Source organism: Sander vitreus, chromosome 12 (genome assembly GCF_031162955.1).
Source record: "Sander vitreus isolate 19-12246 chromosome 12, sanVit1, whole genome shotgun sequence".
NCBI lineage: Eukaryota > Metazoa > Chordata > Actinopteri > Perciformes > Percidae > Sander > Sander vitreus.
In genome coordinates this window covers 21,006,184-21,031,818 of record NC_135866.1, presented here as the reverse complement: position 1 = coordinate 21,031,818, position 25,635 = coordinate 21,006,184, and the positions used below count along the sequence as shown (strand labels likewise).

The window sequence follows — 25,635 nt, the reverse complement described above, 5'->3', positions numbered from 1 at the left end:
GTGTGTGTGTGTGTGTGTGTGTGTGCGTGTGCGTGTGTGTGTGCGTGTGTGTTGTGGTGTTATGCATGCTTTCATTTACAGTATACATAGCATTAATGAAATGTGTTGGCCTCTCTTTCCATGCCTTATGTGTTCAAACAATCTATAATCTATACACCTTCAAAATGGTTGAAGGTGTATAGGCCTCTATTTTATTTTTGTTGTTCTGTTGAGAGAGACCGAATGGACCATATGATTTGGGGTTTGCAATCAAACAGCAGAGATTATTACAGTTTTTTTCAACTTCTTACACAGAAAATCTTTTTATGTCACACGATTTTTGAAACCTCTCACTCAGAGTGCAAAACTACACAGCAAATCTCCAAAACCATAAGCTATTTCTCAGCCTTTCACTCAGTTTTCAATTGCATAAAACACTTTTTTCAAAACATTACACACAATTCTCTACCTAAGACACAAAAATCTAACAGGAAGTGACTTGCTTTCCTTTTCTAAACACAACCAATCAAAATGCTACACTTATTTACCAGGGCACACACACACTCCTCACATTTGCAAACACATTGTGTCATAACTGACACTAAAACTAAACTAACACTAACTAATCACTGCTTTAGTATAGGCCTATACATAGGTCAAAGGTATTACCTGTTTTGAACAATGGATGCCAACAATAGACAGAGAGCAAGGAGAGGAGGAGGGACAGACAGGGGACAACAACGAGCAGGAGGTGGAGGAGGAGGAGGAGGAGGAGGAGGAGTCTTTTCCATCTGTCCGAAGAGCAATCTACATCTTGTCTATCATCCTGTCTTTCACTTTAATGGCAGATGGGCTTCGACAGGCTAAGAGAGGCTGGTTTATAAAGATAAGGGGAAAATATTATTATTTGAACTGAATTTGTGTGTGGTCCAGTGTGTGTACTGTGAAGTCATTCCATTGATTGATCATTCCAAAATGATACCTTTGGTTTACATGTTTGTACTTTTGTTTTCTTGTTTCATGCTACTGTATACAACACTGTGCTACTCTTACAAACGTGATGTTTTGCCCATGTTTTACTGTAACATTACATTGTTTTTTACAGTGCACTTTTCAACCCCTCTCAGCAGATTACTTTCTCTCTAGAACATTGTAAATGTAGATATAGGCCTATAAAAGACAAAAGAGCTTTAGATTTAGAACAACAGTGTGTACATGGTATATCCAAAAATTAACTATTATGAAAAAAGTGTTTCATATCATTTTGAGATGTGTTTATGGTATTTTGAATGCAGTGTTTCATTTTGAAGGAGATGTGAGGCATTTTGCATTTTGTGTGTGCAGTTTTAGGAATTGTGTGTAGAGTTTTGAAAAAAAGGAGCATAGTTTTGAAAACGTGTGTAAGCAGTTGGAAAAAACTGTAAATTCTTACTCAGTTTCATCAAAAAATCTTTACATAAGTCATTAAGACAACGGAATAAATGGCATCTAACTATAAAACTGTGATTACTAATTTAATTGTGATATTTCGTGAGTAAAATCTGAATCTGCAACGTAACCAGTAACATTTCTCTGTCACGTTAATGTAGTACTACAATGTTTTCCTCTAAAGTAGATGTACACAGTAAGTCAGTAGTATACAGTGGTCCTTCTGTAAGTAATTATGGGGTACAATGGTTCTGGAGAAAGCTACAAGCAGCAATACCACAGGCCAAGCAACATTAAAATGAGTAAAATGACAGACTATTTGAGAAAAACAGAACAAAGTTAAATTGCATATAAAGTTAAAGAACAAAATGGATGGTGCAGATTTAAGGTTTCATGAAAAGCAATAGAGCTCAACAGTGACTGCCCACTTTTTGAACGGCTCTGGTTCTGGAAGTGAATTTCCCATTCTTTCACTCACATTTCCATAGTAACAGTGAGCTCCACCATTTAAAGACATTGCTGTTAAAGATATGATTGTGGTTAGTGTAGTACTTCTCCATGACATAAAACAAGGTTGATATCACACTGTGGCTTCTAGAGGAGCATAAACCATTGTTTCACAATCTCATACAGTAGCTTGTGGTAAGTCTAATTTGGATGGTAATGGCTAATAATCAAAATCCTGATTCATAATATGTATGGGATTTTCACTTCTGGAACTGTTGGGCTCTATGGCAGTGTTTCCCAACCTGGGGTCCGGGGACCCCTCAGGGGGGCGTCAAAGATCACAGGGGGTGCGCAAGTCTTTATCTGGTTTGAGGTTGAGGTAAAACAAAAATATTTGCACGTTAAACAAATTATGATAATACACTAGAATATATAATGTATACAAAAGTCTGTATAAAAACTATATATTTTTGTATGCCGCCACGGCATCACTATTTTATGAATGAAACATAAAAGAAACGTAAAAGTGCTGATAACTCCTCTGTATCAAAAAAGAAAGTAAGGCTCTATCTCGAGAGTTACCTCAACTTTGGTGTCGGAGGGGGGGTGGGGGGGCTCAGCTTTTCTTAGACATAAGTAGGGGGGGGCACCAAGGAAAAAAGGTTGGGAACCACTGCTCTATGGTATTTAAATTGACATTTTATTAAAAGTCAGGGCAAACGGAAATGTCAAAATGTAAATTACAGCACATATTCAAAAAAGCAGCTCTGTACCTCATGCACTGACAATATTTAACAGTTCAAGAGTATTCAAGGGTGGATTGTTTCTTGAATGAGCAGTGCCACTGCGACTCTACCAGCTCAAAGTATATTTTTCAGGCTGACATGTGTTTTTCTCTAGTGAAAAAACTGGCTTGACTCTCATAATTTTTAATATATAATATAATCTTTCATAATGTTATCTCAGCATTTATTGGTCACAAGTCTCTCAAACACATCGCCCAGACAAACAGGGATTTAATAAAAGGCTTGATGCATGACTGTAAAGACAAGCTTATATGTGTATGTGTATACACATTTTATGTATATGTACAAGCTCATGGACTGTATGTGTGTGTGTGTGTGTGTGTGTGTGTGTGTGTGTGTGTGTGTGTGTGTGTGTGTGTGTGTGTGTGTGTGTGTGTGTGTGTGCGCATGAGTATACCAAGCATCTATCAGAAACAGCTAGTGTGTTCACTGTCAGCAGATGAGGGACTTGGTGACAGCTTGTCCTTCCTGCACACAGACAATACACACACATGCACACACACTCTAAATACTATGTTGACAGACTGACATATAACATAAACCCAAAATGTACCAGCCCCCACTCCACACACACACACACACACACACACTCAGTCAGTCATTTGGCCTAAAAGCTCTGTCATTCCAAAACAGTATCAAAAAGCTTTTATTGCTCCTTCATCTCACTGCACAGATGTGCTGTACTTACATTTATGTATTTATTCATTTCCAACGCTTCACTTTTGTTTTGTTTTTCTGTTGGCTTTTTTTCCTCATGACTTACTGTCATCATGATATAACATGTTTTTGGTTTCTAGAAATGTGTTAATTTTGTAAATATTTGCATCCACTCTATAACTTCACACCTACATTACAAGTGTGTTAAGCTACTTACTGCATTTAAAATTCCTACTTTTTATTCAATTTAGACAAAATATGCATTACTATAGTAAGTATTACTGTAACCTGGTGTATTAGATAGTGAGTGAACCTAGACATCCTGTTCTTGTTTAGAAAACCTTTGTTACATTAAACAGATTTGTTTGGCCATTTCTTTTTTAAATTTTTTTGTTTTTATGTCACCTTTAAAGATGTTTTGCTTCCTGGATCCAGGGGATCATTTTGTGTATATTGGCAGCTCAAAAATCCTTTCTTAGGTTAGGAAGTGCCAATCCACTTACAGATCTATGCCTCTGTAAAAACAATCTCCTGATCGTGGGGGTCTTACCTTTCCATAGAAAAGAGGGACTTCATATGTTTATTATACAAAAAAAAGATTTAGGTAAAAAGACTGGTCTGGCAGACATTGGAAAAGGTAAAGATACAAAAAGTGTGGAAGCACATTCATTTTAATGCAATTCACCCTCCCAGCAGGGGTTATATGCAAACTATTCCAGCTTTCCAGGTCAATTTAAGTTAGTCAGTTAAGGGTGGGAAATTGTAATTTGTAAGGTCTGATAATTGTCGACAGATATTCAGACCTAAATGCGTAAAATTGCTTCTCCACATATTAATGGGGGAATTCAGGGATCTGAGGTGCTAGAAAATTTCAGGAAAGCATTCACTCTTTGAAATGTTAAATCCAATGAATGAAATGAAAAAATTCCAAACCCTTAGGCAGTTGGATTGTCTGGGGGTGTAGATATTGGGCCATAAATAAATAATAATAAATCATCCACATATAAAGAAAGTGAGTGTTCTGAAAGACATTTGATTATTCCTTGACTAAAATTTACAGATTAAAGAGCAATAGATAAAGGTTTGATAGGCACGGCAAATAATGCCCGGCTTAAAGGGAAGCCCTGGTGAGATCCTCTAACAATATTGGAATTTCATTCCAGTAGTAGTAACGGAAGCCTTAGGTGAACATTATTTAACTATTTTATTGTCCGCATTTAAAAGAGAGTTGGGGCAATAAGAACTACAGTCAGAGTTGTCCTTACCTGGTTTTAATAGTGAGGTTATTACCGTAAAGCCTCAGCGAGAGTTTGAGGGAAGGCGCTCCAGAGTTATTGATGGGACACAAATTGAAAAAAGACTTCCTTGGCTCTAAGAAGGGAGCAACACTACATTATATTTATCTACAAAGCTTAAACCTGCTTAAAAAATTGCCTGTATATTTAACAAGCTTGCTGAACTTTAAACCGTATCACTTTGGAACTCGCACTAGTGATTCCTTGGTCCTACATATTCAGTTTTTTAGGACAGATTTAGGCAAAACTGCATTTAAATATTATGCTCCATATAAATGGAATAATCTGCAGTTTCTTTTTTTCCAATCTCTTTATGGTTTTTTCCAAGTTAGTGACATTCACATAAACAAAGTATTGTGCCGATAAGTAATAACAAAAGGAGCTTCAAACTAGAGATGTTCCGATACCGATACTGGTATCTCTGATACTGCCTAAAACGCTGGTATTGGTATCGGGAAGTACTGGAGTTTATGCACCAATCCGATACTATGTAATAAAGCCCTAAAGAAAATCTACGTTAAAGTAGTTTGTTTATGTTCTTTTTCCGTTATAACTGACTGTCAAACTGCATACTAAAAGAAAGTTCTGTGGCGTTCATTGTTTGTGTTTGTTCATGTTTCACAAAGAGTTTAACCTGAGCCAGACTGACAACAAAGATAGAAATAATATCACATCCATACAGGGATAGTAGTATACAGTTCTTAAAACATAATAAAATATATGACACACTGGTATCGGATCGGTACTCGGTATCCGCCGATACGCAAGTTCAGGTATCAGAATTGGTATCGGGAAGCAAAAAATGGTATTGGACCATCTCTAGTTCAAACCCATATACTGGACCTTCCACACACCTGTCTTCAGGTCCCTATAGCCCACCCACAACAAACAAACAAAAACCCAGCATTCATACTCACACACACACACACACACACACACACACACACACACACACACACACACACCAACACCAGGACAGAAGAGACAAAACAATAGACAAATAAAAAAAAAAAAAAAAAAAAAAAAAAAAAACATCCAAGAAGGGAGGGAGGGGATTAGCTCAGGGCTCAGTTAAGACTGATCAGTTTCTGTCAGTTTCTTCATTGATATCTAATGTGTTGACATGGGCTAGAAAGGGTCGCCAGATTTTGCAGAAAGTCTTAAGGGACCCTCTTAAAGAATACCTGATCTTTTCAAGCCTTACACATTGCAGTACCTCAACAATCCATTTGTTATGTGTGGGAGGGGAGGAGTGAAAGATTCCCACACTCATCAACTGGCTCATCAAAGGGCAGAGAGGGGGTCGAGGCGTACTGGTTTGTCTAGGATTGTGCTAATTGTACCAAATACAGCAGACCAGAAAGCTGATAACTTGGGACAGAGCAGAAACATGTAGTCGGCAGGCGATTGATTACACATGTTGCACTTATCAGTCCTATCGGGGTATATTCTAGCTAATCTTGCGTTTGTAAGGTGGGCTCTGTGTGGAATCTTGCACTGTATAAGGCTGTGTCTTGCACATATCAGAGAGGAGTGTACACTGTCTAATATCTATTCCCATTGCTCCTCTGCTAAAGTAACACAGAGATCCTGCCTCCAAGTGGTCCTTAGGACGTCCAAACAGTTTGACTTTATGTTTGAAATGAGATTATAAAGATTCAAGATTCAAAATCCTTTATTAATCCCACAATGGTGAAATTCACAGTAAACTGTCGATACGAGGCCCCGTTGACTTGAGTTTTGTGATAGGAATTTATCAATCATAGAACCTGGAGGTTGGTTAGGAAAGTTAGGCGATTGATATCGTAAATAGTGTCAAATTTGAAAGTAGCAGAATAGATGGCTATTTGGAAGGTTAAACTTTGCTGATAAATCCGAAAAAAAGAATAGAAAACGCCATCAGCACTGAGGTCGTTGATAGTTAGCAGGCTTCTTTGACCAGATCTGGAAAACTGGGTCTGAGCAAGAAGGAATAAATGAATGGTTATTACCTGCAGTTTCTAGTGAAATTGAACAGCCTGATTCCATTTAATCGTTTTAAATGTTTTCTTTATGAAGCCATGTATACTGAATGTACATGTGCACTTTGAGTTGTTTGACATTCTGTAATTGTTTTATGTGTGTATTGTGTATTGCAACTGTATACTGTATATTAATTACTATGTTCCGTAATTTTTAAATGGATTGTCATTTTATATTGCATCATTGGAAATGAGATCTTGCTCTCAATTGGCCCTCCCTGAGTAATTAAAGGTGATCATAACTGAACATTTTTAAAAGGAGGGGGATTCATTTATCAATTCATTTTTTAGAACTCTATAGAATATCCATCTGGACCAGGGGCCTTGCCACTTTGCATTAGTTTAATCAAGTCTGCAATTTCACTAGGTTATAGAGGTTGATCCATCTCACTCACCTGATTAGATGTTATAGATGGAAATTCCAGGTTGTCAAGAAACCTTTCATGTCTGTGTCATCATCAGCAGAGCATTGTGAGGTATATAGCTCAGAGAAAAACCTTTTAAAGGTTTTATTAATGACAGATGGGATAACTATGAGTGTAACAAAAGACGGCCTGCCTTCTCACCGTGCTCATAGAGAAATCTGTGTGATCGTAAAAGTAACTTTTCAGTCTCTTGCATTGAGAGTAAATGATAATTCATCTCAAGATCTTGCCTTTCTTCATCTAATGCAGTGGATGGAGACACTGAAAGATTACTGTCCAATTGTTTTATGTTTTCCATAAGCTGTTCCTGTTTTTGTTCTTTCAATTGATTTTGCCTAGCAGAGTAAGATATAATCTCTCCACGGACTTCCGCCTTTAATGTCTCCCAAAGTAGAGAAGGAGACATGAGAGATCTATGAATGAAAGGTTAAGTAACAATGGAGCGTGATCAGATATTGCTAAAGTTGAGTATTCTGTGCTATTGACAGCAGAGACAAAATAGTTATCAATAAAAAAGTATTTGACCCAGTAAGTCAACCAACCAACCCGTTCTCACTCCGAACTCGTAAAATACGGACGTTTGGACAGTGGCTGTCAGTGTCTGAAGCGACAAAAAAGGCGTCCTTCAGTGTGTTTGTATAACGTACCAGGGAAAGCAGGCAGCTACATGGGGTTTAGTGAGTAGTATGTAAGGCTGAAATTCTGTGTAGGGAGGTTGGTTGGGGTGGCAAACACAGGACTTTCACCCAGGAGACTGGGGTTTGTGTCCAGCTTGTCATGTTTCCTAAAGTTGCTTTCTTTTTTAACCATCGCGTTATTCCCACGTGTCACGGAAGCGTAAGCCCACCCACAACCTTTTCCTAAACCCAACCGTCCCGTTCTTCCCGCGTGTCATGGAATCATACGCCCACCCACAATCTTTTCTTAAACCCAACCGTCCAATTCTTCCCGCGTGTCACAGAAACATAAACCCACCCACAACCTTTTCCTTATCATAACTGCGTCAAAAGGGAAGTCAGTAGTCCCGACCAAGCGCGTTTAGTTAAAGCGCGTTATATGACGCTAAAGGAGACTTTTAGCATCAATAACAACGACAAAGGCACCTGACCAAGAATCCGTATTTTACGAGATGGGAGTGAGAACCTGTTGAACCAACAGCTTCAGGGACTGTTGATTGTTGTATTAGGACAGCCATGTCGGCGTTAAAGAAATCACGCTCTTTACTGAGTAGAGTTGAGGGGGTCAGTGTTGCTGTCCGTGGGTAATCGCGTGTTGTTGGCTGAGGCAGCAGCGTCCATTGTAGCTAGCTTAGCCAAGATGCTCGAAGCTCGAGTGGTTTTTGTCTTTTTGCTCATTACACTACAGCACTCTTTTATACATATATATTGTGAATCGGTCGAAAAAGTGCTGATAGCTCGAACGGCTGCTCACTGCCTCAAATTCTCACAATAGTAACATAACTTTTAGTATAAATAATGTTTTAAATTATATATCATGTTTACCATGATTGAATACTAATTTCAAGGAAGTCTTTGCAAAGTGTCACAGGACTGAAACATGATTAAATCAAACCGTTTCAGAGACTGTGAAACTCTACACAGCAGCGTCTGTGAATACGGATGAGTTTTTAATTTGAAGATTTCTATTCAGACTTTCTTATCAAACACATGCAGCTGTGCATATAGTATGGCAGTTTGTGAAGAGTAAATGCAATTATATAATCTGAATACACACTGAATCTCAGTGCTCTTATTTTTAACCACAGTTAAATATATTATATTATATTATAATAGTGTCCTGTGCAAATAAGGCTTTAGGCTACTCTCGTTTTTAAACACTTTGTTTTGGCAATTATTTGATGTATTTTTCTCTGTCACTTGCAGGAGGTGAAGTACTTCCAGTTTCCCGGAGAGCTGCTGATGAGGATGTTGAAAATGTTAATTTTGCCCCTTGTCGTATCCAGGTAAGAGCACCACAGCTCCACACGGGAGCGTATCTATGTTCCCAGGGTCCTTTGTTCCCCAGCTTAATATCCCTTTAATATGACTCATTAAGGAGACATTTAAAAAGTTTTTTTGCTGTTAGCAATGTTGTTCCATACAATGTGTGTTTCCCTGGGTGGAAATAATCCATTTATAGCCGATGTTAAACTCCTTGAAACCAAATTTGCGGGCAAGACAGTTTTCTTGACTTTAGTTTAGTTTAGTTTATTAGTTTATAATGTCGTGGACAGTCCCCCTTAATTAACTGTACAGTAAAAGGAGCAGCTTTAGCCTAAACCGCTAATTTCCAGCTGTAGTCCCCGGCCAGCTGACAATAGGCATCCTAAAATACAATGATTAACATATTAAAATCAGTTACATTACATCTATAATAACAGCAGGCCTAAGCAAAAATGGTTAAAACATACAAAAAAGTGGCACACAAACAAACAAGCACAGATAGCATTAAAGCATTAAAGCAGTCCATGCAGTTAATACAGTACAAAGGAGACAAGAGAAAGGAGAAGAGTCTCAGAGCCCACATTGAAAGCACATACAACACATAACAGAGGCAGGCAGCAGAGATGGAGTAACATCACATCTGACAGATTAATGTGTGCAGTGATAGTTATTGGACTGCCATGTTTTAAGGTGTGTTGTAAAGGTGGAATATGTATGTATATATTTCATGAATTCCAGTTTTGTAATGCTGTAACAGAAAATGATAATTGGCCAAATGTACTTTTCCTGAATGGAATTAGAAGGTTACCTCGTGGGATGCTTGTAGTGATCTGACTGCTGTTGTTACATTGGGTTATGAAAGAGTTCAAAGGAGTAGTTTGACAAGCTGAGTTTCTGACAAGCATGTCAGACAATATGTTAGATGTGACATAATCATGGCATCCATAAATAATTTGGCAGTATTAAAAGTTAGTGCATTTGTAATATATTTAAAATTAGCTAGGCTAAACTTGACCCTGTTGCACACTTTCTTAATATGTGCTTTAAAAGCAAGATTAGAGTTGATAATAATGCCCAGATACTTAAATTGTGGCACAATCATAATGTTTTAGTCTTTAGACTTGATATTGATGGATTGAACCAAAGTAAACTAAATTGAAACGATCTGCAGAGAGGACCTACTGTATCTGCAGTCACTGGGCAAGAATCGTTGTCATTGCAGTCACTCTCCTCCACCTACATATGTACATACAAAGTGGGGTTTGCTGCCATCTGAGAAATCAGGGCTGCTAACCCTACATGCCTCACCTTTTCTTTTGAATAGATGAAACATCAATTTACTTTGTAGTGACTTCAGAGAGAATTGATTTTGATTGTTTGACCACTGCTGAAATCAGGGTTTTAAGACATTTCCTGAAATGAATGTGAATTAGTTTCTGTACTCCAGAGTTGTTGTTTAATACGTCAGAGACACTTGGTAACACACTAGTTGCACAATGTTGCCAGTGATTAATAACAAAAACAAGTCACGTAATAGCAGGTGTTTTTCACTGAAGATGAAAAACAAAAGGCATTAAGACAAGAACAGAAGAACCTGACAAGAATACAAAGCAGCCTGGAGCAAATTGTAGTCACGAAACACATGAATACATTGAATAGCCTATAGGATTTGGTTTCCTGGCTGTGCATTATTATATAGATGGTAAGCACAATCTAGATGGGATTTTTGTTTTTTTACTGCACCCATCTACCTTTTTCAACATAATGGATTAAAGGGTCATGTATCTATGAAAGTTAACCTGTTGCCCTTCTATAGCTTTGTATTTATCTTGAATGTCCCTCATCTATCTATCTATCTATCTATCTATCTATCTATCTATCTATCTATCTATCTATCTATCTATCTATCTATCTATCTATCTATCTATCTATCTGTCTATCTATCTATCTATCTATCTATCTATCTATCTATCTATCTATCTATCTATCTATCTATCTATCTATCTATCTATCTATCTATCTATCTATCTATCTATCTATCTATCTGAAAGCACACAGCCTGCCAGATTCTCCAGTTTGACTATTTTAGGCCGTAAGCTCTTAGTTGCCTGCATGAGGTCAGTGATGTCCACCACACAAAAAAACTCCCAAAACAAATCATGCAAACGCACCGGTTACATGCAGGGTGCTTTGTGCAATAAGCTACTTACAATCTATGCAACAGCAAAGACTGGATGAGAAGTTAATCCTCCCTCCGTCACTCTGTCTCTCTCTCTCTCTCTCTCTCTCTCTCTCTCTCTCTCTCTCTCTCTCTCTGTCTGTCTGTCTCTCTGTCACTCTTTCTCTCTGTCTCTATCATTCTGTTCTTCTGTGTCTGTCATATGTTTCTCTTTCTTTCTGTCTTAATCTATGTTGTTTAAACACAAGGCAGGGCACCAATACTGTATTTGTGCATTTATTCATGCTCATGATCCACTCCCCCAGTTTCACAGATTCAGAGCAAAGGTCACTTCAGTGCATGTTTCCTGCTAAACGTGAGGCACATGAGGACAAGAGTAATTACGACTAATCTGAAACTGTGCATGCAGGCAGGGGACCAAACATAGCCACAGTTAAAACACACCACTTCAGCACACGGGAATGTAAAAGCAATCACGGCAAACAATAAACATGCTGCTGGATCTCGTGTTGAGTCTGAAACTCACTCAATGTTCTTGGTGCCTGCTTGTGACTCAATGGAGGCAATAATGGATATTGAATGCGGATGGTCTGACTTGTTACTTTGCAGCTGTTGTGTTTGTACCAATGTCTGTCCATCCCCTCCCATCGACTCGGAGATGAGTTGCAGCACCGCCAATCCATCCATAGACACAAACACAGTCTTGGTTGATATCTGACTTATCTCTCTCTCTCTCTCTCTCTCTCTCTCTCTCTCTCTCTCTCTCTCTCTCATTGGCATTCTGCCATGCCAACACAGCAAAGTGTATTTAGATTGGGATGCACAGACTGGCCTGTTGACATGATGCATGGTTCAGTAGGGCTTATCTAGGGGTGAATATCCGGCCCAGCCCTATAGCCTGCCTGTCCCCATTTTTTTTTCTCTCTCAGTGCCATCTGCACACCAGCCAAAGCGGAAACCAGATTATCCCATGAACGCGTCATGCAGAATCAATGGCCACTCCACTATCTGCCTCTGTATTTTCTGATAGTTTCTTTCATTTTTGGGATTGGAATTAAAAAGACTGCATTTTGAATATATACATATGTTTTACTCATTTTTGTGTGGTTTCTAGTTAAAGACAGCGTTAACATTTTGATAAAGCATTTGGAAGCTCTTATTTACCAATGCATTAACTGAGATCTGAATGTCAAAGGTGGAGAGGAGTTTAATGATATGCAGCAGCCCCACAAACATATGGCTGATCCACAATGACAAAGAAAATGACAGTAAACTTATGGTAATTCTTCAACTTTGGCATTTTGGTTAGCTTTCACATTCTTAGAAACAGACTAAAATTCAAATATGTGATTGACATTCTTCAATATGGTGCACAGCATCTCATGATGATTAAAAAAAATAATTTGTGCATTTCAGACATATAAGTATATTTTGTGAAGCAGCATTTATTTCCAATGAAAATGTCATTTTAATTGAATTTGCTTTTTTTATTTCATAGGGCATCCTGTTGGGATTTGTGCCATATCATCCCTGCTGTTTTGGGATTTAAGATTAAAGTAATATGTGTGGAGGAAAATGTTTTAATTATGTTTTTTGTGTGGATCGATATTTGTCTTGTCACTGCCTTATTTCTGTTCTCACACAGGAGCAGGGTGATCAACTGGCTTAAAAGCCGCATAATCCCCTGTGGATATTTCTCTGACTAAAAGAAGAAAAATGGAGACAAAATAAAATACTGTAATTTTCTTGAGACAGCGCTAATGTACTAGGGAATAGAGCATAGGTTTAAAGCTTTACATGTAAGTCCTTGTAGCCTTAGTGTTGGTGACCCAAAATGGGTTTGGGCCAAGGCCATGTGCTCATCAAGTAACATTGTGATTTTCTTTTTTTATTTCAAGATATCAAGTAGGCTTATCCCTGTATGATGCCATTCAGGAACAATGTCTAATCAATAGTGGCAGTCACACAGGACTAAACTGCAATAGTCATTAGAGTAATGACATTAGTGTACAATGTTAAAGAGTGTACAATTACAAGTAAGTTCTTTTTAAAAGGAAAGCATAACAATTAATGTATGTCTCCAACTCATCAAACATCTATGCATTTAGATCTCATTTGCTGGACATTATGTTGATGAGATGAAGTGTGTTTTGTGTTGTAAACGACGACCTGGTCACACTAGCATTTAAAACGCCATGGTTTTGCAAAGTTTTTGCGTCAAGTTCAATTTGGATTAACTTTGACCCGTGTTGATCAGTATCAAGCTGTCTTGACATTGCTGATCTTAGAGGGAGAACCAGAGTCCAGCCCTAACAACGTATTAGCTGTGTTGAGTTTACTGTGTTGCATTCACTGTCAAAGTATCAACTGCTTCCAAAAAGAAACATGGTTTACAGACAGTTATAAGTAGTCAGTAATATAAATGAAACATACTGAACTTAGTGTCCCATTAGTGACCAAGCTGAGCTCGTGAGTTAGTTCTGAGTGTTTTATTTTTTCCTCTTTAATACTTTTTTATTAAACAAAATGGTGTAACACACAGTACACAGCACAGCACAGAGAAAATAGAGAGGCTGAGAGCTTATCAAGCTACAGCAGTTCACCGACTAGCCCAGGGAATAGAAACCTAGCATCTGACAGCAATGTCAGCTCAGCAGGTCAGGCAGCGGATCCGTGACTCTGATTGCTATACAATTACAGAAACCCAAAATAAGAGCACAGAACTTATCTGAGAAATCATTAAATAAAATATACATAAATTCCTTAAAGTGCCCATATTATGCTCATTTTTAGATTCATAATTGTATTTTGAGGTTGTACCAGAATAGGTTTACATGGTTTAATTAAAAAAAAAAAAACATATTTTTGTTGTGCTGCAGCTCCTCTTTTCACCCTGAGTGTTGAGCTCTCTGTTTTAGCTACAGAGTGAGGCATCACACTTCTATCCCATCTTTGTTGGAAGTCGCACATGCGCAGTAGTAGCTAGCTACTGCGCAGTAGCTAGTTACTGGGCTACTAGCTAGAAGCTAACGCTGCTAGCGGTTAGCCATCTCGTTATCAATGGCAAAACACCGCTACACAACACACACAAGTTCACTCTAATCTACAAAAGAAATTGTATAGAACTACTTACATGTCCCTCATCTGAAGGTATTCAACACAAAGTTGGAAGTGCGCCCTCGTTTAGAAGAAGTCTCCCGGCTAATCCTGCCTTGTACTGACCGAAGTTGGAGAAACAGCTAGCTGATGTGGTATTAGCTAAAGTGGTTAGCACACACCAAATGTTTCGGCCAATGACATAGATAGACCTGCCGATTTTGACCAGCTCACCCGGAGACTGAAGGCAGGATACATTCAGAAACCCGTATCTCACTCAAAATAGCATGGATGTTTTTTTTCCAAGTTTGTATGTGTGTGGAAGCACCAGAGACACAAAATAACACCCCAAATCCCAGAAAAAGTGTATTTTTCATAATATGGGCACTTTAAATCATGTTGCCTGTTTCAGTGCTCAGTATTTTTCACTAAGCAATGTTGTAAAGGCCTTCTGAGTCAATATATTTCATTTATTATTCATTCCATGTTGTGGCAAGTTCATGTAAATGTCCTGGATTCATGATATTTATTTTTTGGCCATGAGTGGTCACCATTAGTTGTCAGAGCTGTTGTGAGCTTCTTGCTTTCTACACCTACATTATGCTGTATTATAAAGCTGTTGATAGAAGTGTGACATCTAGAGACTTTAAATAATCCTGGAACATCAAATGGTGAAACTGCCATGAAGTGGAACATCAATGTGGCCTATAAGGATTTGAGCTGGTGAAACAAAGGTCACAGTGTCACTACCACATGTCATGGATGTCATGGATAACCCCCTCCCCAAGGAGCCTCAGCCTTCTTTTTTTCATCTGTACGAAGGATTACTGTAATGCCCTCGCTCAATGAAGGTGCAGCAGGAAGGACTGTAAGCCCCATATGCTCCAAAAGTCTTGTGGCAGAACGTGTGCTTGAAATCTCACAATAGAGGCAGCTACACATGGAAGGTGGCTCACTGTAATCCCACCTTGACTCAGATATCAGAGAGAAGGACAGAGAGATCTCAGTGTAGATTCTGTTCAGTGTCAAGAGTCCGGGTTTTCAATTTCCTATCAATACGAAGCAGAAAAGCAGCAGATCAAGTGCACCAAAGGATTTATGTTAATCTTCCCATTTTTTCAATTTAAAAAAAAAAAAAAAAATACTACTCCAGTAACTCTTATTAATTTGCTTCATATATTTCCCATACATTCTAGGTTAGCTTTGCATAGATCTTCCACCTACACACAGTACTGTATATACCACTGGTTTCCAACCTGGGGGTCAGGACCCACCGAGGGGTGCCAAAACAAATCTAAGGGATCCCAAGATGATTAAAGGGTTTAGGAAAGATACAATTATCTGTGACTCCTCTTCCACAGCCCATAGCCTGTGTGAGGGGTCACAAGTAAACAAATGCAATGCTTGACAGCTCCTTAAAAGTGAAGCCAAAACATCTAGATTGTCCCCTGGTGTCTGGCTGCAGTGTTAGTCATAAACCCAGTGTTAGTAAATAGGACATAGACCAAACAAAAAAAATCTAAGTACACGACAAATCATTTTTCACAAAGAAGGTTTCTGTAATTTTAGGTAGGCTTAGTTCTTTTCACGCTGATGCATGTTCGTTCATTTTTTAATTTAGTTTTAATCAGTTATTTGATGCTACAAAAACAGAGTGAAACATTATGATTGACAGCTGTGATTGACTTGTGATTATTCGAGGTGGTGTATGGGCGGGACTTCGATACCGAGGCTCCACTGTCTGATCACTACTGCACAGACTCTTACTCCAAAATACGGGATATTTTGGCTTCACTTTTGTACAGTGGGAGGAAGTGCAAACGTGTCGTCCATCTATGTGTACTTTATATGCTGTCTATGGAGACAACACGTCAGTTGGGCGTAAAGTGTGTCACATTCACTGCTTTGAGGATTCTGATTTGGCCTGTCATTTATTGAATAGAATTCGATCACTTACCAATAGAAATATAAAGCAATGAAATCCAGCAATCTGCAAGTCCTCTGTAGCGACAAGGCAACGGACATTATATACAAAAGACACCCTTCCATGCTTCGAACTATTCCACTGCTTGTTTGTCGCAAATCCTCAGTCCACGTCTTGCCGCAAGTCAGTTTATACGGACGTTTATGTGGAAGTTAGCCTGCTATAACAGTCACAATTCTTTGCAATGACAACAGTACACATAGAAATGGCCGCTGCACTGACCATCCTGCTAATGACGTTTTGGCTGCAGCAGGCAGCTGTTTTTTAAAGAAAAAGCTCTAAAAACCCACTGTACACATGCTCAGTACCAAACAGTAGACAAAATGAGCAGCTAGCTGGTGAACATATTGGAGCATTTAGCAGCTAAAGAACCAGATATTTGTCCCTCAGTAGGTAGTGGAGAGCAAAAACAGAACTAAAAGGAGTGATTATTAGTTCACCATATATCAACTAATATTGTAGTGTTAGTGTACTGCGTGTTGGCCAAGTGCAGGTTAAAGGAGTAAGTAAGTGTGTAAGTAAGTGTGTATGATCATCAAGTGTGTGTTTTCATCAGTCAATGAGAGTAATTTAAAACAAAACACTCCCAAGAGTATTCATCTCTTTCTTCATCTTCACCTTCATTTATCCTACATAGGGGTATAAAATACAAAGCTTGTAAATAGTCAAATTTACCAAGAGTGTTTTAGCCAAAGTAATTAATTAAATTGTAAAACTTTTAAAGTATCTTCTGATGAATCAGCAATGTATTTAAATAATTTGGCCTGAGATTAAAAAGAAAACGTTGTCAGTGTAATAAAAAATGTGTAATTAATTTAATTTAATTTAGGATCTATTCTCTAGATCTAAATATCTATATTTGAAATCTGCATTACTATTTATTTTATCAGTTGCATAGTTACATGCTGCCACCTCACGAGAGAACATCAAAAACTTGAGAAAATTACAAAAAAATTACATTTGACTGTGATTGTTATCAGATATAAATGCAGTAGGGCTGAGGAGGAGGTCATGACGTAAATCCCCGGAATAGCAAGTGTAATTTTTTTCTCCCTTTTTGATCTCCTGGCTGCAGTATATGGTTTCCCAAAGACCTGCAGTAAAAAACAGTCAACTCTGCACAAAACACCTGGACATAACATTCTGTTGAAACTGTTTGTCTGCCATTTCCCAGAAGATTGATGTTTTGTTGTGCCATCAATCCACCTAACTCTCTGATTTTCCTGCTTTTACTACATTTACTCAAATGTATTTTCATATTTCATATGTTCTGTAATGTGTTATTAAGATCTAGGTAGAAGGTCAGAGTGATGCAAAGAGGCCCTATGCGTGAAAAGGTTGGATCTGATCCAGATGTTGGGTCTGAGAAAATAACTTGTAAAGATGATCATCTGTCCAGGAGTTGTTATGTATTCTGAAAGTCTATATCTGAATAACAACTTAGGTAAAGTTCACCTATGACCTTTGGTGGGGCCTACAGGAGATCTGAGACTAATTCTGAGTATGGGAACCCCACAGTTGTTATGATGAGGTCATGAATAAGGGTTTCCTGGTGGGCGGCCCCAGAAAGTATAAAATGTATGTTCAATCCTAGGATCAGAGAGACACTCTGGGTACATGCAGCTTGTGTGTGTACACATTGTTATCTCCTGTGTTCAATGTTGAATGAAGCTGCATTTAATCTAAAAATATCGGACTCGTCATGTATGAAGTCTCCACCATCATTTCCGGTTAAGATTCCGGTAACAATACCAATGCTTCTTAGTCCTATTGAATAACAGGGAAGACAATGATTGTTTTGAAAAGGTTTAGCTCTACCAAATCTGAGAAGAAAAAGCCTGATAACAAAACACATAGCAGTGAGAGTGATGCACTTCTTTGAGAGCTTTTGTCCTGCTTAGTGCAGGGTCGGATAGCCATCTCTACAGCAGAGATTATTATTAACAATGCGCCCATTAGGCCTACTTGACAACCCAATAAATTGAGGTTGCATGAACATAACATTACAGGGGGCCAAGGGAAAAGAAAATAGTATGCCAACACAAACACGGACTAAAAGGAAAAACACATCGGCGCTAAATGGAAGGGGGACGTAATTTAATGTCGTCTACTGAAGTACAACGATATCACGCAATCTAAAGTTATTTTATGAATGAAATAGACATATTACATACCTGAGGGCCATTCTCTCCATCTGTTAAAAAGCCTGACCGAAGTTGACTCGCATTTTTGCCCGTTGTCTTTCACTTTCCCTTTTAGCTTTTAGTTCTTCGTTTCCTTCTTTCCTGTGATAGCCCTGCCCCAGTATCAGGATTAACTACAATAGATAACTTCTAAAATAACATTAAAATACAAGTAGGCCTATATAAAGAAATCTACTGCTACCTTTTACCTGGCTGGATACGCTAACACAGGCTTTTCCGGTGTTACAAAGAAATCTGTGACCCATCAGAATGTGTTACTGTAGCGCCATCTACCTGCCACAAATAATTCTGTGACTTTGCGGGGGAAAACGGACCCAGGCAGAGGCCTTACTAAAAACTATATAAAAATGGCGTTCTTTTCACTGTTAGTCTCGTTTGCTGTTACAGGTCATTTAAGACCATTGTATGAATAAATGACAGAGCTTCAGAAACATTAAAAAGTTACATATATGTCACTTTATTGCCATTATTACAGAGAGAAAAAAATATCTGAATATTTAATTTAATGAATATAAAACCTTCTTGAAAAAGATTATTTAATAACAATTTATTAGGCATATTCACATTCACATTTTTTTCCACATGCACAGAAACAGCCTGTTTGCATGGAAGACAAATGCCACATTCACTCTACAGAGCCCAGTGCGCTTTTAGCCACTCAACACGTGGCTCCCGCAATAATTATACTGCCATGAGATGCCGTACTTATATTACTGTTACACAATGTGTTAGCATTTACCATTAACCTTGACATTTCAACAAAGGTTAGTCTTGCTTTAAGTTAAATTCCATTTTTTTAAAGGTGCAGTATGAGTTCCTGGTAGAGTTTAGATTCTCTGCCCGAGCCCGATATTTTGCGCCGCTATCCTCGGGCTGGGTCAGGCCGGGCCCTTGATCAAGCATTTGTGTTTTTTTAATCATAACTTTATTAGCCTTATTCGGTGGGGAGAAAGCTATGCCTCTCCAGCTTCTCCCGTAGCTCTGGGTATATGTCCTGCACTGACTTGAGTGTGAGGTAAACTGTGCTAAATCGTGTCTCCCCCATCTGCAGCACTGTTCACGGCCAGTGCGTCAGCATGCAGACCGTGCCGAAGGACAGTATTAATTAGGTGATCGAGACAAGAAAGTCTCCTATATGGTTCCAGGGCTTTGTTACCCACACTATTCGGCTGACAGAGCAGCTGGGGTCGAGTTTTTTTTTTACGTTTCTCATTCGGATCCATTTGCGATCCATTCCATTCTGAATAAACAAACAGTGCAGTTTACATGCTTCGTCCTTGTTGCATTACCTGTATTTATTAAGATAATTCTAAACAGATTTCTGTAGTTCAAACAACTCGGAATTGTAGTTGAGAACGTCAGTTATAACGGCCCACGTATTAAAAAATTGTCGGGTTTAAATCGGGCTCGGGCTCATAATTACAGTTAATGTGTCGGGCCGGGCCGGGCTCAGACACAACGTGCACGGGCTCAGGTAGGGTCGGGCTTGATTTTTTGTGCGAGATCTAAGCTCTAGTTCCTGCATGGTCACTTCTGTTGACGTGAAGTAAATTTCAACCAAAACAGAGCAAGCTCGCCCCTCCCCCCATGTTTCCGTAACTGTGATTGGCTGGAGTAGTTTGTTGTTGGTGTTGTTTTTCACAGTGTATTCAGGGGGCAGGCAGCTAGCGGATCAAGGAGAGATTCCTACAATTTGAGACAAAAATGAAATTGCGCTGAAACCATGCAGGAACTCATAGTGCACCTTTAAGGGTATATATACAAAATGTTCTTGCCCAGTCTGAAATTTGCTATCTATCTATAGGCTATTGTACATTTTAGCTGGAAAAGTGCCTTGACTTCCTACAAGCTCATTTTATTGTAATGGTACCAGCTTCAGCCAGACAGCTGCACACTCATGCTGTGATCTCAGCCTCCAGTCCAAACCAAATGTGGCTTTATATCTTGTGCAAGTATGTCAGCATTGAGGTATTTTTGTAGCTATAAATATTTTGTGGCTACAGTGCAGTAAAAACATTTAATCCTGTTCTTGATTTGAGAAGCCTCCAGCAGAAAACCTCTTTTGCTGCTAAAACCAATTCCATACTTGTAGTCAAACGTTAGGAAATTCAAATGCTTTCTGATGATTCAGCAGACTCGGTTATGGATAAATGGATGGTCTGCTGTGACACACAAACACCTTTGCATACTGGTGACCCCCCTTTTTTTGCATCTATAAAAACTATGTATACAGCCACAGACTGGCTGAAAAAGTAGACTTCTTAGAGATGTAAACATTGAGCACACTCAACAGTAGATGAAGGATCTCTGTCGTACATTTCAGAGATGATAAAAAGAGGGATGACAGGATGAAGTGGAGCACCAGCAGTGGCTGCACAGAAAGACTCAGCAGCCCCATACAAACACTTGCCAAGTCACACCAGATTACACTTGAAACAGGGAGAAAATCTTGTCACCCCAGCTCAGGAGACAGGATCTCTCTCTCTCTCTCTCTCTCTCTCTCTCTCTCTCTCTCTCTCTCTCTCTCTCTCTCTCTCTGTCTCTTTCTTCCTACTTTGGCTCCACACTCCTGCTGCACCTCCATTTTAATATCTTCCTACACATATTCCCATTTATGACGTGCTGCATTTTACACCGGCTGAGAATGCAGTGAAAATGAATATCTGAACAGAAAGACTACTCAAAGAAACCCATTTAAATGCAAATTACTCTCTTCCATTTGTAATGTTTAAGATCACAGTACAGGCTTTCTGTGATAGAAAAGAGAGCTCTGAATGGCTTGATTCAAATTTCACAAGTAACAGAAGAGGAGCAAATGACAGATTTAGGGAATAATTTAATTCGGCTTGATGCTTTCTGCTCTCTGTCATTTTCTTAGTGTCACAGATTGCGTTGTCTGAGCTGGCAGAGCCAGTATCTTATATAAAACTCTTCTGTAGTTTAAAAAAAGGCTTAGTGAGTTTTGGCAAGTGGTGCCATCATGTCAAAGCTGTATAATCATACACTCAATCAAAGCCTTGATGGAAAGCATGATTGTGCATGCACATAAAGTATAGGGTGAATATTAAACTCAACATTTTCTCTGATGTTTCACTATAACTATCATTTTTAGTTTGAGTCCTTTGAATCTCAGTGGTTTGTTATCCTCATAGTGCACTTGTGACACTGTTGTGAAGACAGCAGTAGTTGACAGAAGTAAGAGTTATAAAGTTGCATCTAACCTCGTGAACCTCTAACTCAGTAATTAACCTGCAGCTTAATTGTGCAATTTAGTGCCACTTATTCCGTTGCTCCATAAAGGCTTTGAGTGCAAATGAATGGAATAAATGAGACAGCTGGAAAGCTTTTCTTAAACCTACATTGTGTAATTTGTTTGAGTAGATTTTTAGCAAAAAACTTTGTTCTTTCAAAAATATGTGTTCATTCATGTGCAATTACTTCCACCAACTAATCAAAGTATTCTCGTAAGCGTAGAATCTGCCATTCAGAATCATTCAGAATACATATGAGCGAGTCGCTCCAATGACGGCCACCATGTAGTGCCTCCATCTTTAAAATACCTTAGCCAAAAAGGGACATACCTCTGCCTTTTGCGCTTTTAGACTCAGTGGCACCGTGACGAATGCCAGCCGGGAGGGAAGAATTAAAACGACAAAGCGACAGGCAAAACAACAAGACCAAAGTTACTGTAATATTTGAGTGGCTAGAACAGCTGCATGTAAACGATGGAGATACTAAGAGCTAATTTCGGGTTCGGATACCATAGGAGTTGAAAGGAGAGGAATGGGAAGGGTTAGAAAGTAATATTCAGTTGGTTGTTGTATACAATTTCACCGCTAGATGGGAGAAATTCTTACACAATGTAGCTTTAAAATATACACTTCTGAAAATGAAGGCAGAACAAAGTAGTTCTTTAGCACAAAGTTTCACAAAGTCCTTCTCTATTTCTAACATTACCCTCTATTTCCCTGTCTGTCTTTTTGTCTCCCTGCTGTTTCTGTCTCTGCCTTTGTGTGTCTCCGCTTTCTCTCCATACTTCAGTTTGATGTCAGGTCTGGCTGCCTTGGACGCCAAGTGCTCCAGCCGCCTGGGCATCATGACCATCTCCTACTACCTCTGGACCACCTTTGTTGCCGTGGTAGTGGGCATTCTCATGGTATACATCATCCACCCGGGTGGAGCTGCTCAAAAGGAGGACTCTGACGAGAGCAAGAAGCCAATGACCAGCTCTGCTGACGCTCTGCTGGATCTCATCCGGTAAGAGACTGTCACGTATCTCCTATTACATATATCAGCTCAGAGGAAAATAAAATAAAATTTAAAAAATCCCTATGAAGGGTGACATGGTTTAAAAATGTTTAGGAACCACTGTTATATATGATAGCTTTACTCTTTGGATTCTTTGGCATCTCTTGTTTATCTTTTATGTGTTGGAGATGTAGAAATAAACACCTACATGTTCTATGGTAGGTCAGGACCTCCAAGAGATAGATCTCCAAGATAAATCTGAGGGTATTTTATGAGATGAGTAATACAGTAAGATGGGAAATCACCTTAGCATGTGACCTTTCTAACATACATTTTTTAATCAGATACAAGGCAATATGCATGGGTCTTGGGGCAATGGATTTTCATTAGAATGTAAAAGTTCAAAGACACCAACATTTGGTCAGATTTTTAACAAATTCCCATGAGATCATTTTAATAAAAAATAACACAACAAATCAATAAGAATATATATTTATTAGAGAACCAATCAAAGTTAAATATTGTGAATGTGATTGCTTTTGATTTTGTGAATTTGCAAATGAAGTAACAGGTATCGACTGCACAAATGAAAGCAGACTAAAGGGAGGATTGTATCATAAGCACTGAGAGTAAATCAAATTTTCTGCTTCTAACCTTCTGAAGTATGAGCGAGCAATACGCAAACTTTATGTCAGCATGTTCATTATAGTGCACAATAGATGCTGCTGCGGGCACATCACCTTCATTTAAAGCTGTTTTATAATACAGTACATGTGAAGTTCTTGCTCTGCGTGCTGTTTCACAAGGACTGAAGTTCTTTAGGTTAAAGCACAAAGCCTGGAGCCTCGTGTGAGTGGGTTATTGTGCTAAGCTAATTAAGATGAAGTGTGTGTTTGAGGTGAACCTGGGTCAGCCGTGCAGAGAGAAAAATGACAGTGAGACACTGACAGCTGTCAGTGTCACAGTCTGATGTAACACAGAGAGCTGCTGAGCTGTTGACCCTACCACCGTAATATTACAATTTATGATGCTATTTTATCACAATAAACTACCAACAATGTATTTTACGTAAATTGAAAAATAATTAATGTTTTGTCATTTACAGTAAAAGTTAGTTCGCTTTCCATCCTCTGTTGATTTTGCTTTTTACTGTAATTATTTGAGAAGTGTAATAACAAAATCACATACTAAGAATACATTGTATTTGAATGAGTCACTTTCAATCAGAATGAAAAAATAGGGAGTAATATGGGCCAAGCCCATGGAATCCAACTATGTTTCAGGGGTTCTCAGTGTGTGTGTGTGTGTGTGTGTGTGTGTGTGTGTGTGTGTGTGTGTGTGTGTGTGTGTGTGTGTGTGTGTGTGTGTGTGTGTGTGTGTGTGTGTGTGCCAGGTCACCGTTGCAAATGAGAACCTGTTCTCAACGGCCTACCTGGTTAAATAAATAAAATAAAAATAATTAGTGCATAAATGGATGTATTAGGGGCACTGGGGTCAGAGTGGTTCATTAATTCAATTCAATTTCAATTACATTTTATTTATAGTGTCAAATCATAACAGGAATTATCTCAGGACACTTTACAGATAGAGTAGGTCTAGACCGCACTCTATAATTTACAAGGACCCAACAATTCCAGTGATTCCCCCAAGAGCATGCATGAATGCGTAAGTGCGACAGTGGCGAGGAAAAACTCCCTTTTAGGAAGAAACCTCGGACAGACCCAGGCTCTTGGTAGGCGGTGTCTGACGGTGCCGGTTGGGGGTATGATGAACAATGGCAATAATAGTCACAATAAATTATAATATAATATATATATATATATATATATATATATATATATATAATATAATAGTTATAATAGTTCATGGTGTCATAGAGCACAGCAGTGCGTAACAGGGCGTGGCAGGGCGTAGGGCAGGACCACGGCGACAGCTGCCACCATGATGTAGGTGCCATCATGATCCAAGATGATGATGCTGGGCGGAAAAAGAACATAAGGACTCCAGGGAATAAGCTCCCCGGAGCTATGTTAGTAACAAGCATTTCTGTGACACAAATACACACAGATGGAAAGAGAGAGGAGAGAGAAGCTTAGTGTGTCAAAGGAGGTACCCCGGTAGTCTAGAACTATAACAGCATAACTAAGAGCTGCAGAGAAGGGGAGATAGGGAGGCTGTGTTCTGTGATTGTGGCTACACACCTTCCCTGCCGGTCTAGGCGAACGCTGCAACTCCTCATACCCTAAATATAGTAAGCTTTCTATGAAGAGAAGCCGAGATAGGGAGGCAGTGCGTCATGACTGTGGCTACACACCATTCATTAGACTGCTTTGCTCTCATCCTGTGTTGTCTCAAACACAGGACAGGCTGCTGCGTGGATACAATAAGTGGTTAAATCCATGAAGAATACTCATTCCACTCAGATGTACCATATTATCCCCATATATAGTCACCATATGTCTTTTAAGTCAATCTGTTGAATGCACAGGATGTAAAGCACAATATGCCTTTTAATCTCTCTGTGTCATCTCAACATGTGCTGTTTGAATTTGAGCTCTGTGTTGATGTGGGGTTTACAGCCAGTGCATATGCCATGCTGATTCTATTGTGATTGACAGACACTCTTCTTTGTATAAAGAATGTTTTATACCAGGGGTCTTCAATGATTTTCTAGGCCAAGAACACCTTAGCTGTAAGAGAGACAGAGCGGGGACCCCCTACTACGTAATGTAAAAAATTTTTAATCTCTATCTTTGCTTATAATATGCTGAACTCATTTTCAGACATTTAAACTTAAAAAAAAATCAAAAACCTTTTTTAAATGATTAAACAATAACTTGGGGCCCGCCTGCAGTAACTTTGAGGAGCTTTTTTCCTCTTCTCCCAAGCTTTATCTAGATAATTGGCTAATTTATATGTTTCA

At 38.8% G+C, this 25,635-nt stretch overlaps 1 protein-coding gene across 1 annotated transcript in view; it reads left to right on the top strand.

Annotated features, from left to right (window-relative positions):
- The window catches only part of slc1a7a (solute carrier family 1 member 7a), a 38,777-nt gene that overhangs the window by 1,145 nt on the left and 11,997 nt on the right, over positions 1–25,635 (top strand). Inside the window, exons 2-3 of the mRNA XM_078264532.1 lie at positions 8,942–9,021; positions 22,506–22,721. Coding sequence (XP_078120658.1) covers positions 8,942–9,021; positions 22,506–22,721 — 296 coding nt within the window. The remainder of the gene's footprint in view (positions 1–8,941; positions 9,022–22,505; positions 22,722–25,635) is intronic.